Genomic DNA, 18,327 nt, shown 5'->3' on the forward strand with positions numbered 1-18,327 from the left:
CCTAGAATTAAATAATCTAAACTTAGAGTTCAGAGTTAAAACATGGAGTTTTAAGAATAAAGTTTTAAATTTTAAAAAATTAAAAATTAAAAATTAAAATTTTCATAAAAATGATTATTTTGATCATTTTCTTTATTGAAAACTATTTTCTATTCTTATAAAAAGGACTATTAAAATGTTATTTAATAGAATTGCCCTAAATATTTTCTACTCTTATAAAAATAATAAGGGAGGGGACGACAATAATATCGTGACTTGTCTTGTCTATCGCTTTGTGAGGTCGCGGACCCTGGTCCCCCGGAAATGGTTACAACCGGGAATAGACGGTGCGTGGGAGAATGGTAACCGGTGAAAGCCGGTTTTGATTACTCTTGGTTAAGCCTTTGGTCGCGTCAGACCCAGAAAAGAAAAGATAAGAAAACACACAGAAAAAAAAAAGTAAAGAGAGAGAAAGTAGAGAGAAGAAGAAGAAGAAGAGTAAAAAGGTAGCTTCTCGCCGGTGTTCAAGCGTCTGTAACTCCCTAAACGAGCAGAGGAAGACGAAGGCGAGTGAAGGAGAGAGCACACGGAGCTGTCGTATCTCTAAATCGAGGTTTGATTCTAGGGTTTTATCTTCTCTGTTAGCTCTATTAGGTAAGCTAAACGAGTGGCGATTGTGTTTGTTGCAGTTATAGAGACGAAGGAACGGAATCGAGTCGAGGATTCTGAGATTTTTTCTTGTTGATTTCGTCCTTCTTCGTTGGGTAGATGAAACAGATCTGAGGTATGACGAGTTCTGAGGCCATAAACGTCGCCGTTTCCGGCGAGGGGCAAAAAGGTCATTCTAACCGTGTTGGTGAGAGAGTCTCCGTTTCTGACTTTTCTTTAGCTTTGGTTTTGGTTACAGACTGACTTTTTTTTTAATTTGTTCGTAGTGGATGCTGAAGCTGCTCTGTATAGAGAGCTGTGGCACGCTTGTGCTGGTCCTCTCGTGACGGTGCCTAGACAAGATGACAGAGTCTTCTACTTCCCTCAGGGACACATCGAGCAGGTGAGGTTTCAGAGATTTCGTCCCTTTTCTATTTTTTTTTCTTTTTTACTTGAAAAGAAATAATTTTTGTCGTTTTGTTGATGATTAGGTGGAGGCGTCGACTAACCAAGCAGCTGAACAGCAGATGCCTCTCTATGATCTTCCTTCTAAGATCCTTTGTCGAGTTATTAATGTTGATTTAAAGGTAGCCTTCGCTTACTCCATTGTGAAAGTTTGGTTTTTGAGTCTTGAATTGTCAGCTGATGATATGGTTTTACAGGCAGAGGTTGATACCGACGAGGTTTATGCGCAGATTACTCTTCTTCCCGAAGCTATTGTGAGTTGTGTGTTTTCTTAGTCTTTCTTTGGTTTGAGTGGGAGTATAGGTTGATGATTGTTTCTGTTTTTTTTTCTTGCAGCAAGACGAGAATGCGATTGAGAAAGAGGCGCCGCCTCCTCCTCCTCCTAGGTTTCAGGTGCACTCGTTCTGCAAAACCTTGACTGCGTCTGACACAAGTACGCATGGTGGATTCTCTGTGCTGAGGCGGCATGCGGATGAATGTCTCCCACCTCTGGTTGGTGTTTCGTTTGCTTCTTCTAACCCATTTTCCTGAGTTTTGGTTATTTAATTCACCCTTGTGTTTCTTCTGTCAGGATATGTCACGTCAGCCTCCTACTCAAGAGTTAGTTGCAAAGGATTTGCATGCAAATGAGTGGCGTTTCAGGCATATTTTCCGAGGTATAGGAAACGTATTATGAGTATCTTATTTAATTTCTGTTCCTTGAATCTTTTGTGTCGACAACGTGTTTTTTGTTGGTTGATGTTTGTATCAGGTCAACCACGAAGGCATTTGCTTCAGAGTGGATGGAGCGTGTTTGTTAGCTCCAAGAGGTTGGTTGCAGGCGATGCATTTATATTTCTAAGGTTTGTGGATTTATAAGCTCATTATGTTCTTGACTACATTTGTATCTTTTTGGTCGTTGATGTCAAATTTCTAATTGTTCTGTAGGGGTGAGAACGGAGAATTACGTGTGGGTGTAAGGCGTGCAATGCGACAACAGGGAAATGTGTCATCTTCTGTAATATCGAGCCACAGCATGCATCTTGGAGTATTAGCCACCGCATGGCACGCCATTTCAACAGGAACCATGTTTTCAGTCTATTATAAGCCAAGGTTTGTTTTGGTTTAGCTTAGCTAACTTGACTACTTTGATCCTTTGCTGTTTTGTATATGTTCGATGTCTGGGAGTTTTACTTATTAAATGTTCATGCATTGTGCAGGACAAGCCCATCTGAGTTTATTGTTCCGTTTGATCAGTATATGGAGTCTGTGAAAAATAACTACTCCATAGGCATGAGGTTTAAAATGAGATTTGAAGGCGAAGAGGCTCCTGAGCAGAGGTAAAACAAGTACTGTTTTTGAGTATCTATATCTGATTCTGTTGAAGGCCAAGCTCACAGGTTGTATTGATTTATATTAGGTTTACTGGCACAATTGTTGGGATTGAAGACTCTGACCCCACGAGGTGGGCTAAATCAAAGTGGAGATCCCTCAAGGTAGATGATGACCTATATTGTAGGCAAGATCTAGACACTGTTCTTATAGTGAATGAAGGCTAATTGTTTAATTTTCTTGCAGGTAAGATGGGATGAGACTTCTAGTATTCCTCGCCCTGATAGGGTATCTCCGTGGAAGCTAGAGCCAGCACTTGCTCCTCCGGCTTTGAGTCCTGTTACCATGCCCAGGCCTAAGAGGCCCAGATCCAACATAGCTCCTTCATCTCACGACTCTTCCATGCTCATAAGAGAAGGTAAAGTCTCCATTAGTGCGTCTGAAAATTACTCATTGGAAATGGAAGACTAATAAATTGTCCACTCAACAGGCTCAGCTATGGGAAACAAGGACCCTTTACCGGCAAGTGGATTTTCAAGGGTCTTGCAAGGTCAAGAACACCCGACCTTGAGAACGAAACATACTGAGACTGTAGAGTGCGATGCTCCTGAGAGTTCTGTTGTGTGGCAATCCTCAGCTGATGATGACAAGGTTGATGTGGTTTCGGCTTCTAGAAGATATGAGAACTGGATGTCCTCTGGCAGACATGAATCTGCTTACACGGATTTGCTTTCTGGGTTTGGGGCGAACGTAGATCCATCACCCGGTCATCAGATACCTTTTTATGACCATTCATCACTACCTTCTGTGGCCGCAAATAAATTCATTGGTGATAGGGATGGCAAGTTTGATTATTTTGCTAACCAGTGGCAGATGATGCACTCTGGTCTTTCCCTGACGTTACATGAATTTCCTAAGATCCCTGCGGCATCTGATACCTCTTTTCAAGGGCGAGGCAATGCCAAATATGGAGAATATCCGGTGCTTCATTCTCTGACGACTGAGAACGCTGGTGGTAACTGGCCAATACGTCCACGTGCTGTGAATTATTTCGAGGAAGCGGTTCAAGCTCATGCGCAAGCTCAGGCTAGGGAGCATGTAACAAAACGACCAGAGATGGTAGAGGAGACGGCAAAGTCGAGAGATGGGAACTGCAGGCTTTTTGGCATTCCTCTGGTCAACAATGTGAATGGGACAGATTCAACTATGTCTCCGAGAAACAACTTCAATGATACTGCGGGGCTTACGCAGATGACATCTCCAAAGGTTCAGGATCTTTCTGATCAGTCTAAAGGGTCGAAATCAACTAATGATCAACGTGAACAAGGAAGACCATTTCAAGCTAATCATCCCCATCCGAAGGACGTTCATACTAAAACGCATTCAAGTAGGAGTTGCACAAAGGTGAGAGTTCTTTTGCTATCATTCCACACAAAAAGTATGAGCTTGTAGGAACCCTTGAAGCAATTCTTGACTATCAACACTACACATTGGTTTTATTTTGCAAAAGGTTCAGAAGCAGGGGATTGCACTTGGCCGGTCAGTGGATCTCTCAAAGTTCCAGAACTACAAAGAGTTGATAGCTGAATTGGATAGGATGTTTGAGTTCAACGGAGAGTTGATGGCTCCTAAGAAGGATTGGCTGATAGTTTACACAGACGATGAGAATGATATGATGCTTGTTGGAGACGATCCTTGGCAGTAAGATTTTGCAGTTTTTCTTTATGTCATTGTAATATGTGTTATTCAATTTTAACACTTGACACAATTTTCTTTATTCGCAGGGAGTTTTGTGGGATGGTTCGTAAAATCTCCATATACACGAAAGAGGAAGTGAGGAAGATGAACCCGGGAACTCTAGGCTGTAGGAGCGAGGAAGAAGCAGTTGTTGGGGAAGGATCGGATCCAAAGGACGCCAAGTCTGCATCGAATCCTTCACTGTCCAGCGCCGGACACTCTTAAACTTAAAAAAAAAAACAAGACCCGTTTGCTACAAGCCGAGGTATGTTTATATTATACTTGTGTGTTCTTCTGAATTAATAACTTGACAGGTTACTAGAGAGACACAGAGCCAAGTTCATTTAATTACCATACAAATAATATTTGGTATTTTTGTAACGCAGGGGAAGAGTGGTAGGAACAGAAATCAAGAAGAGTTTAATGGTGGAGACTGGAGAGTAAAAAGAGATTATGGAGGGGGAGTGGGGTTATTAAGTAATGGTATTAAAAATGCAATTTTTGAAGTATTTTGTTGGGCAGTTAGGTTATTAGCATCTTCCACCATCCTAATATCTAATAATAATCAAATATAAATATATATTTTATTAAGTAAACAAAAATGGTTAGAGGTATTATATGGTAGAATATGGGAAGGGTCTTTTATAAGTAGAAAAGATGGTGAGAAGTTGTAGATGGAGGCTGGGTTTCGGTTCTTTACTTACTATATGTATTTCTTCTTTCATCAAATGATTACTTAAAAGTCTTATTGTTTATATATTAATCTCAATGTACATAAGTTTTTAAGATTTTACCTCTTTTTGAGTATTCGGATTAGTTATTAATATTATGATTGTTTAATCTTAGTTTCGGTTAGTTCAACTAAGATAAAGAACAGGGGTTGTGTAACTTCTTTGGCACGCAAACCAAATTTGTTAGATTGCAGTGTAATTTATACATCCAGTGTTATATATTTTTCTCCTTGATAAGAAACGAAGAATGCATCCTTGATTTATCGATCTGGTTCCTATTCAATCGATCCGAAGCTCTTCATCCGTAGTAACCTGGGCCTCCAACGCCCAAACTATGTTCTGCAACAGCTATGTAGTACTAATACTGTCCATGAACAGATCTCTTGTAGCCACTAGTCTCGTTAGAGATCTCGAGCCTCTGTTTAGGCGCGCTCTGTGACAGGACTTTAGCTTTGTAAGACATGTAGTTCGGGTGATATTCTCTGTACTTCTCAAACCCAACAGAGATTCTTGTCTTTTACTCGGAGACTCATTGTTTCTATCTGAACGTAACGGTTTGGGATGATGACGAGGCTTCCAAGTATCCACTTCTTGAATCTTATCTTCGTCTTCCATAAAGATGATATCAACGTTTGAAACGCAACGTTTGTGGAGAAGAAGATGAAGGGAAGAGTAGAGCGGTTTAGGAGTGAAAGGAACGAGAGGCTCGAGCACGAGCACGAGCTAACTAGCATCTGCATCCTTCGAAGCATATCTGAAGTTTGCTTCTCACTATGAAGCTTCACTAATGCCTTTAAGTGCTCTTAGTGCCCTCCCTCCTCGCCTGATTTTTGTTCACATTAAACCAAAAAAAAAAAAAATTCAATTCAGACAGTAAAGCCAACTCGACATAGGTTTTAATTCTTTGTTGAGATTTGTGTTTGTGTGTTAGGGCTTATCATTATATTTCATGTATATATTTTCCGAACAAACAACAACCTTATGTATCATCTTACGTATAAATTTCAATTGGTTAACTAAATAAAACTTATAGCAAATGGATATACCGTTGATACTAAAAGATATACTTTTAGTTGGAAATTTGGATGATTTAGAAAATCATGTGATATTAATAAAACTCTTAAAAAAATTTCGTCTCCTGCAAACAATATTACTATAAGATTTGCGTTTGCGCGACAAACACTTGGACACACCAATGGACGACTTGGCCAAAAGCCCTTTTTATTTGGTCATGCAATACATGTGTTCAAGTGAGTTTCTCTCCACTATCCCGCATCCACTCAAACTCAGACACACACACACAATTATGTTTTATATATTACAAAAGCTCTAATATCACTCTATATAAGATATATAATGGTGCATATAACATGTGTAAATCTATCAACCAAGTTAGCCATCTTAAAATTGTTAAAATATGATCTTAGATAATTGACCAAATCTAAAAGATACCATCCATTAATTAGTCTATCTTATCACAATTTTTCTTTTAAAGTTGTAAAACATGACGAAGTTATTGATCACTCTGGCATTATTATATCATATCATGCATCACGTTTGGACGACTAAAGCTAAAACAAATCCACCAAATTGTACCTGAATAAATGAGAGTGAACATAACGGGTTGTTGGATTATAAAATCATCTAAACTCTTAAAAAGAGCCACAACCATTTTAAAGCACATATATTTTATGTTATACTTTTATAACGTTTCATGCGCCACTATGTGCATATGAAAACACTTAATGGATGCTTACATTATATAATAAACGTTGGGATCACTTTCAGCCGTTCTTGACAATATAAGCCTCTAGAATTGGGACTGCTTTTGTAGAATATGGACCGATGTGACTTTGCCAAAATTTCATTTTAACAGTTGGTCCTCGCTCCTATCGATTACTCATTTTCCGCACGCCATTGACAATATTCGAGATTCCCATTATTTTCATCTTCAATTATTTTCTAGTCTCACACCATACTTCCTAATCCAATTGTACATCAACACGATATATGCAGACAAATCTAAACATCTAAATAAAAAGAAAAGCATTAGTGATCTTTTTGAATTTTGAAAATAGTAATTTGATGACGTGCTATCACCGTCTTACGCCTCGCCACCTTAACTAGAGGCTTTTTATGAGAAACTCAAAATATTTTATCATTATCGCATTTATTGTGTCAATAATCACATTTAGCAGTGTATATCATTCATAAATGGTTCGTTATGTTTTTGATTAAAGTACATATCATTGGTTAGACGAATCAAATCCACCATCTGCTTTGTGTATATTTCGCTAGTGTTATAAATCATGGAGTGGATTGTCATTAACCAGGCCCAGACCGAAACCGGTCCAATACCTAGAAGATGGAGAGATGACCAAAGCCTAGAGAGAGGAGAGAGAGAGCCGACTTCAGGAGAGAGAAAGACGGCCACAAAGCTTGGAGAAAAGAAAACCCTTTCCTTTTCCTAGTAGATGTAATCTTTCCATTATTATGTATTAGTAGTTTTCCTAATCCTAGTGAGTTTAGGTTTTGGATACTTTCCATTTATCTTCATCTTGGAACCCCCTTGATCATTAATAATAACACAAAAATATTCAGTCTCTAAACTCTCTAATTACAACACGTTATCAGCACGATAGACTCCAAAACTCTGAGACAAAACCTAACCTAAAATCCGTCACACATAAACCCTAAATCATGCGCAATTTAAATCGATCTATCTCTCAAACCCTGAGGAACCAGATGACGAGCCACGCATCATCTTGAAGCTCTTGATGAGAAAAATCCATCAGCGCAAACCGTTCGTCGATCCAATCTCAGACGCGCCCACACTCGCAGAAATAATACGCGGCGCCGTCTTGGTCTTTTGGAACCCTAATCCGAACCAACATGATTTTCTAGCCAAATTCAAATCCTGTGAAAGATAAGTTTATCATACTCCTTGTTTTTATTTCATGAGCTGAGAGGAGTTGGTGCAAAGATCTCAAACACAAAGCTGTTCGCGATCCATCTACTGACCATGAACCGACGATCTCAAGCTTGACCAGATCACGGTTCTACTCATATTGCTTCCTGTTCACAACAGAGCCAGCCCACGTTCGCATCACAGCCAGCTCGCAATTCAGATCAGCCGCTTGCAGAGGCAGCAGCTCGCGAACTAGATAAGAAGAAGACGCGTCCCGATCGCGTCTGACTACCTCAGCACACATCCGTGACCAGACGCAAGACCGTTCCAGACAGCTCGCGTCCGTCCCAGCTTGCGACCCGATAAGGAGCCAGCTCGCGTTCGTGTGCAACTAGAGGTTCATCTGACTTTGGTGGTCCAGTTCAACCCTACAAAAAAAAGGTAATTCGAAATCTGAAAACAAGAATCGAATTTGGTTGTTTTGTAAAGATTGAAACCTTAAAATATAATCTCTAAAACTAAAGCCTTAGGTTAAATAGATCAATCCCCTATGAGTAAATCGAAGCTCTATAAGTTCGATCTAAAACCTAAAAACGAGATTGATCCATTGATCAATTAAAATCAGAACCTTAAAGATTTTTGAATCTCAAATCAAATCCCCTTGATCAAAGATCAAAGTTTTCGAAATCCCCTAAAACTCTAATTTTGGAAAATCAGTTTTAATTTTGATTTGAAACTTGAGTGTTTGATTGATCGCCTAGAGCTATGATTAGGATTGTTTTAAAACTTGAAACTGAATCTTGTTTAAACTAAAACCCTAATCTCAAATTTTAAAATTCCTAAAGGCCTTGAAACCTTAAATCTCTCATTACTTAAAGCTTGAAAGATTGATTTAAAGAATTTACATATTGAATGAGAGTTAGGTTGCTAGATTATTTAATTCTAAAACCTAATAGATATGCAACTAAGAAATAGGATTGAATGCATTTAGATCCCGTTTTTTATATGGCCGTGTGGCCTAATACATTGTTCATACTTGCGGCCTTGTGCCCTTGATTGATTAAAAGCCGTGTGGCTTAGTGCATATCAAAGTGACCGTGTGGCCGAGTATCCGGATGGTTATATAAACCGGATTGCATCATGAACCAATCTTTAGGATTGTTGTATCATACCAAGATGGCCGTGAGGCCTAAGCATCACAATACTTGATCGTGTGGTCCAAGTATCATAGAGAGACTTATGAAATCATATGCACTGATTATTTTGAATTGGTTGCATTCTAAATCAATGAATTGATTGATAATATGATTTCAGATGCCGAGATTTGAACCCATAGATTATACCATTCTAAATCTCTCTGGAGATAATTATCTAGAATTGAAAATGAACACTTCAATTGCCCTGAAGTCTAAAGGACTCAGGAAATGTATCATTGAAAGAAATGATGAAATTGAAAGTGAAAAGTTAAGAGCCATAACTATTATGAGCCATCATCTCACTAAGGAACTGAGAAATCAGTATCTACATATTGAGAATCCTCGTGACCTTTGGACATAATTAAAGTCCAGATACACTATGGTATTATTACCAAAGGTCAAACATGAATAGATGAGTCTCAGATTCCAAAACTTTGAGACAGTGGCCGAGTTTCACTTTGCCTTGTCCAGGGCCGTGTACCAACTGAGATTATGTGGAGAAGAGGTAACAGATAATGATTGTATATTCAAGACATACTCCACATTCCATCCAGAAGATTTGTTGTCAAAACATATCTACATAAAAAGAGGTTCTACCACTTACAATGACCTGATCTCTTGCCTAACGGTGATTGAGAATGACAAGGTACTAAAGAAAAGCAGTGAGATGAAATATCCTGAGGAAATGGATCAAGATGAATCCAAGGCAGCCGTGTCCAATGCAATAGATGGACAGGCCAGCTTATCTATTTAACTAAAAGGATCTCAACACGATTTTATTTTAAGTCTTTGATTTTGTGATTTACTTTTAAACCTATTTGATGGCATTCACGATTTTTATATAAAAGAGTTTGAGTTTATTATATCTTGCCTGATCTTACTTGAACATATGAATATTTTGATAAAGAGTTGCCTAAAGGGCATAATATCAAGTAAGAAATCATGAATGGGTATAGTAAGCCTAGTAAAGAAACTATGGCTAAGGCATTGCCTTAAAAGGCATTATACACACCCAAAAGAACATGTGACCCATTGAAGATATAATGTATGGTTTCCAAGTAGAAACAATGGGTAAGGAAGGAAACAAGTTCCTTTAGATTTTAAGAAGAAAAACGCCTAAGACCTTGAAAGAAAGTGGTCGAGACTATACCTATGATCTCTACTGATCAAAACTATGCTACAGATCAGTATGATAAAGAGGCAAGAGATGTGGTAACCATATTGAGATAACACCATGAAATTTTACACTATATGGCATGATAAGATTAGCCATCCTAAATTCTAAACTTGATGCAAAGATTGAAAAGGCATAGAGTTATCCCGTAAAAGATCTCACGTTGTGAAACATGTACACAAAGAGAAACTCATTAGGCTTAATTGTCCCAAGCACCACGACCTTATAGTATGGTCATGAGGGGGAGAGAGGATAAACCCATGATCAATACTACAAGTTCGTGTACCACTATGGTCTAAGACACCATGTTATATGGCTAGGCCATTACCCGGCTAAAGAGACCATAAACGGCTCGGCCGTGACTTGGTCGTGACTTGGCCGCATAGTGCAGGCTTGGCCACACACGTTCCATTACCTATAAAAGGTTCGGCCTTGTAAGCCATTATCTATAAGACTAAGATTCTAAAGTCTATAAGCTTGGAGACATTATGAATTGACATGTATAAGAATGATAATATGCATCAGACCATATAAGTGAGCATAGATATTCCCATCTCAGATTAAATACGGGTCATAAAGCCAGACATACACCATCTTAAAAGATTTTGAATAAACCACCACATACATACATGTGCCGTCTAAGATGGAACCTCAGAAGAGGATTGAGAATATATAAGAATAAGATCTTCTCCACGAATTCAAAAGGACCGTGAGCCAAAACATGAGTGATCAAATAGTGGCCAGGTACGGATTGCATGAAACAAATGAATCCGAATATTAAAGGAAAAAGATTAAAAGCTGGATACATAAATATTAAAAAGTAAAAGAATGAAAAGAATGGTTTTAACCATCATTGTCTTGGCAAAGATCCTCGGACTATACATTATGATTTAAGACGTCCAAAGAAAGATTATACAAAGTTAGATAATCGAAATGCCAGACACTGACCCGAGAAATGACTAACCAGCTTAGCACCAAATGAATGTCCTAGAAGAGACATAATCAAGTTGCTATAGAGTCTATACAAGATAGACCAAGTATTCCATATGATAAAGGAATCTCGGATAGAAAAATGGTGCATAGAATACAGATCCGAGATTATAAGAGAAACCATACCAGACATTGAGAAAAGGCTGCGCAGCTACACATTTAAGGTACCAAACCATGTAGTCTTGGGACGCCAAGCTACTAGGTAATAAAGGTCCTGGATAATAAGATCTCAAATCTATAGATCATGTCTGGAACATAATGGAACCACATGAAAGTGTCGACACACACACAAACATTTGTATAAAGATACATAAAGTTATAGCACTTGAACATAAAGAGATAAGCGAGGATCATGAACCCACAAATGAGTACTCATACAATCATAAAAGATCATAGAGATTAGAAAAGATAAAACGTGGAGGTTCAAAGTATCTAAAAGAGAGATGGGCGTATTGGCCATATACATATACAGAAACGCCATCTGATAAACCAGTGAAATATATGGATCTTGTGAGGTAAAGAAACCGTGAGAGAAGGCACATGATCATGAGGTCTAAGAGTGTTCATGTTTTCCTACTAACAGCATTAGATTATAGCTTGTTACACAAGGTACTCACAGAGATCAAAGGAACAGATTATAAGGAGATAAACTCCTATGTGGTGGTTGCTGCTACAGATTTCGAAATTGAAAATGGTGTGGTAATAAGAATGAAATTAGATACAAATGATGTAGTAAGCAGCATATGGATCACTAGATAAGATGAAAGAACAGCTTCGTTCCTAAGCTGATTCATGGACTGAAACATAAAGCAGCTGCATATAGTATGTAAAAGAAATTGATCATGCATGATCATTGATCTTGGAGTTGTATAAAAGACAATCCAATATAGTCCATATATTTGAAATTCCTTGTGATTATACTAAACTTAAAATAGGTTAGTAGGCATAGAATAAATCTATGTGGGTGTCCGACCATAAGCGTCCGGCCCCGGCCCTTCAAACTAAAGATGTCTGACTCTGTCCGTCTAAGGGCGTCTGGCTCTTCAGCAAAGAACGTCTGGCTCTTCTACTAGACGCGTCCGACTTTTAAGACTAAAAGGCGTCTGGCCCTTCTTCTTGATCACAGGCTCGTAGAGACAAAAGATCACCCGGATACATATGTATTGTAGTCCATAAGCTAGTGAGAGCCGAGATCTATGACCTAATAATATATATTTCAGTGTGTGATATAATCCACAACAACAGAGGTCATGAGACACCATCAAGAGATGGATAAAGGACTACAATGTCCGAGATAGTTATGGTACTGCTTAAGGCAAGAAAGATCGATGTCCACATGTGAGATACATGAGAGTGTTCGGCCACAGAGCCATAATAAGAGATTATAAACTCACAGCAATGATCATTGATCTTGAACACTCATGAGACAAGTAGTGGACATGTATAGAAGAGGTCTATGACCCAGACATGGATCGGCCAGATCGAGACACAAGTTCATGATAACCACGTCTAGTACACTGTCCATAAGTACTTGGTTTATCCGACCATAGTAAAGAGTTAAGAGTAGACGATCACGTCTAGACTATGGACACATGCAAACACGATTTGCAAAGACCCAATAGTGATCTCTGAGAACAATATGGTTCACATTGTTTAGCACACATGCTTTACCGGGACACTCAATGTCAAGAGACATGAGAAACGACCTAAGAGGTCAAAGTGGTCTAGATACGGCTTAGTAATGAACTTGGCCGATTACTCCCTTCCTACATATACATGAAAGATCACGCACCAGATGCGTAGAATGTAGAAACCTACACTGAGGTTCACATCATGGGGAGTAGTGCGTGTTGTACTCTTTTTCCTTCATCATGGTTTTGTCCCACTGGGTTTTCCTGATAAGGTTTTAATGAGGCAACATGAAGCGTACTACAAATCCTGTATGGTTATGGCATCCAAGGGGGGGTGTTATAAATCATGGAGTGGATTGCCATTAACCAGGCCCAGACCGAGACCGGTCCAATACCTAGAAGATGGAGAGATGACCGAAGCCTAGAGAGAGGAGAGAGAGAGAGCCGACTTCAGGAGAGAGAAAGACGGCCACAAAGCTTGGAGAAAAGGAAACCCTTTCCTTTTCCTAGTAGATGTAATCTTTCCATTATTATGTATTAGTAGTTTTCCTAATCCTAATGAATTTAGGTTTTAGATACTTTCCATTTATCTTCATCTTGGAACCCCTTTATCATTAATAATAACACAGAAATATTCAGTCTTTAAAACTCTCTAATTACAACAATTAGATGTTTCCTTTTCACTTTTATTTTTCAAGGTTTTTACAACGTACTTACGCTATTGCTGAAAGGATCGAGAATATGAACAAGAGACTTTGCTACGCATTTATCCCTACATGGAAATTCAGTAAGATGCTATATATAGGAGAGATACATCTTTCTTGATAATAAGTTTATTTCTTCAAATTATCATAACGTATGGGCTTGCTCTCCCGCCTTCATTGATTTCTGATAAAATTTATACTATTTAATAGCAAAATAGATAGTTGAACAATATTGATTAATTACGTAAATTCCTAAATTGTATGCTTCCCTCAAATGTTGTGACTAGTATGATAGGAACAGACAACTGATAAGATGAATGGTTCGTTTTAAAATATGAGTAATAGAGTCGAAAAGACGTTGACAAATACCAAAATATTGGTAACACTGGTGAACCACTTGCTTTAAATTAAGGAGAGTTATTGTAATTTGAGAATTTTGAAAGTGATGAGGTTAATAAAGTAATCAAAAAGGTAGTTGGAGCGTTGGCTTTTGTAGAGTAATATAACTTTCGTGACATTCAACGGCGGGCTACTTTGGAAGACTACGTTCCAATTTCCATGACCTTCAGTTAGCTAATTAGTAATTACATTACACATCATAACCTGTTAACGTACATTTAGTTTTATAGCAATAGCATATACAAATATATTCAATATTTTCCACCAAGAGTGTTGGCTGATGTAGACACAAAACTATTCTAAAAGAACCAAACAAGATAAACTCATAATAATCAGTGATAATGATAAATATGACTCATTAGAAAGAAATATTCATTCTGTTCCATGAAAATGTTTTTTTTTTAGAATATGACTAGGATAGCACTAAAAAAGTTTTTGTCACAAATATAGCCTTTAAGAATAAAAATAACCAAAATAGCACTTAATGTTTTATCAAAAAAGATAAATATACACTTATACCCCAATGGTAAATTAATTTAGACATTAGGGTTTAGAGTTAATGGGTGGGGTTTAGGATTTAGGGTTTAGGGTTTAGAGTTTAGGATTTAGGGTTTAGAGTTTAGGGGTGGGGTTTAAGGTTTAGGGTTTAGAGTTATGGGGTGGGGTTTAGGATTTAGGGTTTAGGGTTTAGGGTTTAGAGTTTAGGTTTTAGGGTTTAGAGTTGGGGAGTTGGGTTTTGGGATAAGATTTCAAATTTTAAAAAATAAAAAAAAAAATAAATTTTTCAAAAGATAAAATGCTATTTTGGTCATTTTAGTTTTTGAAGGCTATTTTTGTGACATAAACTTAAAAATGTGCTATTTCAGAGATTTGCCCTCTTTTTTTCGGAAAGATTTAATTTTATGTTTTAAAAGTAATTTTTAAAATTATTCATTTTATCCATATCAATTTATTTTGTCTTTATCCATATTAATTAAGATAATTTCTATCGAGATAATTTTTTTTTTGAAAATATGGTATTAGAAAGACTTTTTTTTGTCTTGCAGATTATTTTTAAAGTGCGTGAAAAAAACTATTTCTAATCGTTTTCGTAGAACTGAAAGAATAGTTAAAAAGACATAACATATGTATAATCCCCTTTAGTGAGTCACTACCGTTACCTGTGCTACAAGAGACCAAGTCTCAAACCCAACCAACACAACACAACACAGCACAACACATAACCCCCTTAGCAGTAAAGACGAAAGTACCCTAACCTATGTCACCAATATAAATAAACCCACTCGATCGCATGTCAAACACCCAAAATTCCAACAGCTTTATATAACTAAAAGACATGGGAGGTTCAAGAACAGCTTCTTCAGACATCGCTGCTTGGTGTTCTGCTGTTGTGTTGCTGTCTTTAATACTTATGTTATCCGTTCGAGAGAACAACGCTTCTAATGATTCGGTCAGAGGGTTTCAATTCTCAGAGAAACCTTGTGAAGAAATCTACGTTGTCGGAGAAGGAGAAACACTTCACACCATCGGAGATAAATGTGGCGACCCGTTTATAGTTGAGCGAAACCCGCATATCCATGACCCGGATGATGTCTTTCCCGGTCTTGTTCTCAGGATCGCACCTTTTTACTTCTCTAGAAAAGTTTAATATATATACAAAAACGTTTTTGTTTCTTTTAATTTTGTTTGAACCATACTTTTTCCTTTGTAAGTATATGTGTATTTATGTATATATTAAAGAAATTTTATAAATATTTGAACGAAACAGAGCAAAAGCAGAGACCACGAGGACTTACATGATAATTTAGAAATATTTTGGGTGTAAATGATATTAGTGATAATTTCCATTTGTTGAATTGTAAATGAAAAAAAAGTCACAATTGTGGTTACTGTTTTCAACACGGCGAATCAATTAATTATTCGGTTCTGACTTCTGAGTGAACGAACTTCTGGTCATCGGTTTGTTCCAGTTTTTTAAAACGAATTATTTTATGGGATTATTTTGCGCCTAGCCCATTAAAAGACCTTCAATTGACTGTATACAAAAACAAAACCCAAATTTGTTTTTGATAGTCAGAAAGCTTGACATCATGAGATGTTTTTCTCAAGTTGTTTGGGCTTGACATCATGAGATGTTTTTTTCTTAAGTTACTTGGGCTTAAAAATGATTTTAGCTATTTTGTTTCTTGAGATTTATATGAAAAAAAGGATTTTGAATCAGATTTGGAGATTTGTCGGTCAGTTCCTTACGAGTTGTTATCAGCTCTTGATGTCAATTTCTTGAAGAAGTTATGATGAAACCATATGTAAATCGAAAACCATAAATATAGGATGTCTCTTAACGTAGAACGCAAGGAACATGAGCAGCAACTACATTGGGAGACCAAGCAAATCACTACACAACTTGCAAAACAAGAAGTGAGAATGAGATTTGGTTGACTTTGTAACGGGTCAGTCAAATGACTCAGCACAATTTTTCGGCTCTTCATAAAAGCATAAATCAGAGATCACATTCTCGTCGAAACGATCCGTTTTAGCCTTATGGATATTCATAGAATTCCCCCTTGAAAAAGGATATGCCATTATTAATTCTTATTCCAAAATTTCCACTTTCACAATCACATGATTCTTCTACATATTGATTGTCAAGGAAAACAAAAATCATTATAGTACTCGCTACACATGAAACCATGAATATGTTACATGTGGGCATGTATGAATGTATACATATGAAAGTTCAAATGCTTCGTTAGTAAAAACATACCTTTGAACCTGGGTGGGTTTAAATGTACCTCCCCTTGAATGGCTTCATCATGAAGCAACATAATGATAGACATGAGAAACAGCATCATGAAAAGGCAACACTTCGAAAAAAAAAGAAAATGGGGATGGATATCCATGGAATAACCCATCAAAGCATCTCTTCTATTCTCTCAATCACTCAAATGCCAAAAAATTACCATTATTTTATTAGAAATTTATATATATATATACTGAACCCATGAGACCAAGACTAACCAAGCAACCTTCTCTCGTAGGACAAAAAGAAGAAGGAGAAGGCACAATGGAGCTAGGAGGAGAAAGTTAACAATAAGAGGAGCAGTAATAGGGCATCTTTCTATTGGCACGAGACAGTGAGATGTGCTCTTTTTGTGTGTGTGTTCATGGCTACTTGGCTCTGTCACTTGCCAAAGGAGAGTTGCCCTGTCACTGCTTCCGCTTAAATACAATCTGCAAACCTGTTTCTACATAAGAACTCAGATTGATAGATGCAACGAGTAAGTTTTCAATCTACTCTTTTTCCTTTTGCTCAGTTCCTAACTAACAAAGACTATTAGTACAAAAGCCTTCCCGCATAAAAAAGGCTATGGAACTTTTCCTAATCTTGATTAGTGAGCTTTTTAAGAGTATAATAAATATGTATACTGATTGACTGTTACAGATGGTTAGCCTCCAGCTACATATTTGTGAGTCACTCTCCCTGTTTTAGTGGCACATTGCATCTTTCACATAAATATTCCATTTCATCAACGATCTAAAACCATTACTCTCACATATTAATAAACAATAATAATTACGTTCAGATAGCATGCGTCCATTATCTACTCCATTGATGCGCTCATCCGTAACCGATGCCCAAGTTCAAAGAGTAAAACCACTCGCTTTCGTCGGAGATCAATGCTCTGGTTATCTGGTTCATATCATTGATTCAGTCAACACTAAAGCTCACCTCTCTACTCAAGATATCCATCGGGGGATGGTTCACTTCCCTTCTATTCTCTGTTTGGTTGAAAATTGGTTCAAAAATGATCTTTGGTATGTAATATGGGCTGGTATTAGACACTATGGGCAAATAAAAGAAGAAAATAAGACACTATGGGCAAAAAAGAAAGAAAAAAAGACACTATGGGCAAGACCCAGCTTGACGAGGCTTATTTATTTCTCATGCAATTCAATAGAAAGCCTTTGTTCCAGAAAAGGACTGTAGCAAAAACTTGAGACTTTTTATAAACTAGAACAGCATACATATTCCAAACTAGAAATCAGAAACTAAATTGTCGAAAAAGATTATTATTTAATGCTTAGAACATGATCAACCGGAGGGGAGGAGGAGAGGGGGTTCTTAACAGTTAAAAGTTAAGATCCGGCTTTTAACTTTTAATTAGGTGAATTTGCTCAATATTCATAATAGAGTAAATAAATAAGAATATAGTCATTCTACAGTTGTATTTGGCGGATGAGACAATTTGCACATAAATATGACTGAAATCTCCCTCTAAACGCGTGCGCGTTATGTTGTTGACACTCCAACATTAAGACTATACTATATGGTATGTAGTATAGTCAGTCACATAAATGAATTAACTAGTTACAAGATTGGGTTTCATCCACTACGTGATTATATTATACATGATTATGACATAGTAGAAAATACTCGACACAACCACCGATCT

The 18,327-nt window shown here is 37.4% G+C and overlaps 2 protein-coding genes across 2 annotated transcripts; both read left to right on the forward strand.

Moving 5' to 3' along the window:
• Positions 1–333: 333 nt before the first annotated feature.
• LOC111209353 (auxin response factor 2) lies at positions 334–4,947 on the forward strand. The gene is made up of 16 exons (XM_022709180.2): positions 334–592; positions 669–835; positions 915–1,030; positions 1,119–1,214; positions 1,290–1,346; positions 1,429–1,584; positions 1,664–1,748; positions 1,844–1,934; positions 2,020–2,184; positions 2,292–2,411; positions 2,492–2,567; positions 2,650–2,821; positions 2,894–3,807; positions 3,914–4,104; positions 4,188–4,405; positions 4,527–4,947. The coding sequence occupies exons 2-15, from the start codon at positions 766–768 to the stop codon at positions 4,363–4,365; spliced, it is 2,487 nt and encodes an 828-aa protein (XP_022564901.1). The 5' UTR covers positions 334–592; positions 669–765; the 3' UTR covers positions 4,366–4,405; positions 4,527–4,947.
• Positions 4,948–15,072: 10,125 nt separating this feature from the next.
• LOC111210071 lies at positions 15,073–15,638 on the forward strand. The gene has a single exon (XM_022710379.2). It carries the CDS (start codon positions 15,210–15,212, stop codon positions 15,519–15,521), a length of 312 nt encoding a protein of 103 aa, XP_022566100.1. The 5' UTR covers positions 15,073–15,209; the 3' UTR covers positions 15,522–15,638.
• Positions 15,639–18,327: the final 2,689 nt, after the last annotated feature.

Source organism: Brassica napus, chromosome C9 (genome assembly GCF_020379485.1).
Source record: "Brassica napus cultivar Da-Ae chromosome C9, Da-Ae, whole genome shotgun sequence".
In the NCBI taxonomy this organism is placed as follows: domain Eukaryota; kingdom Viridiplantae; phylum Streptophyta; class Magnoliopsida; order Brassicales; family Brassicaceae; genus Brassica; species Brassica napus.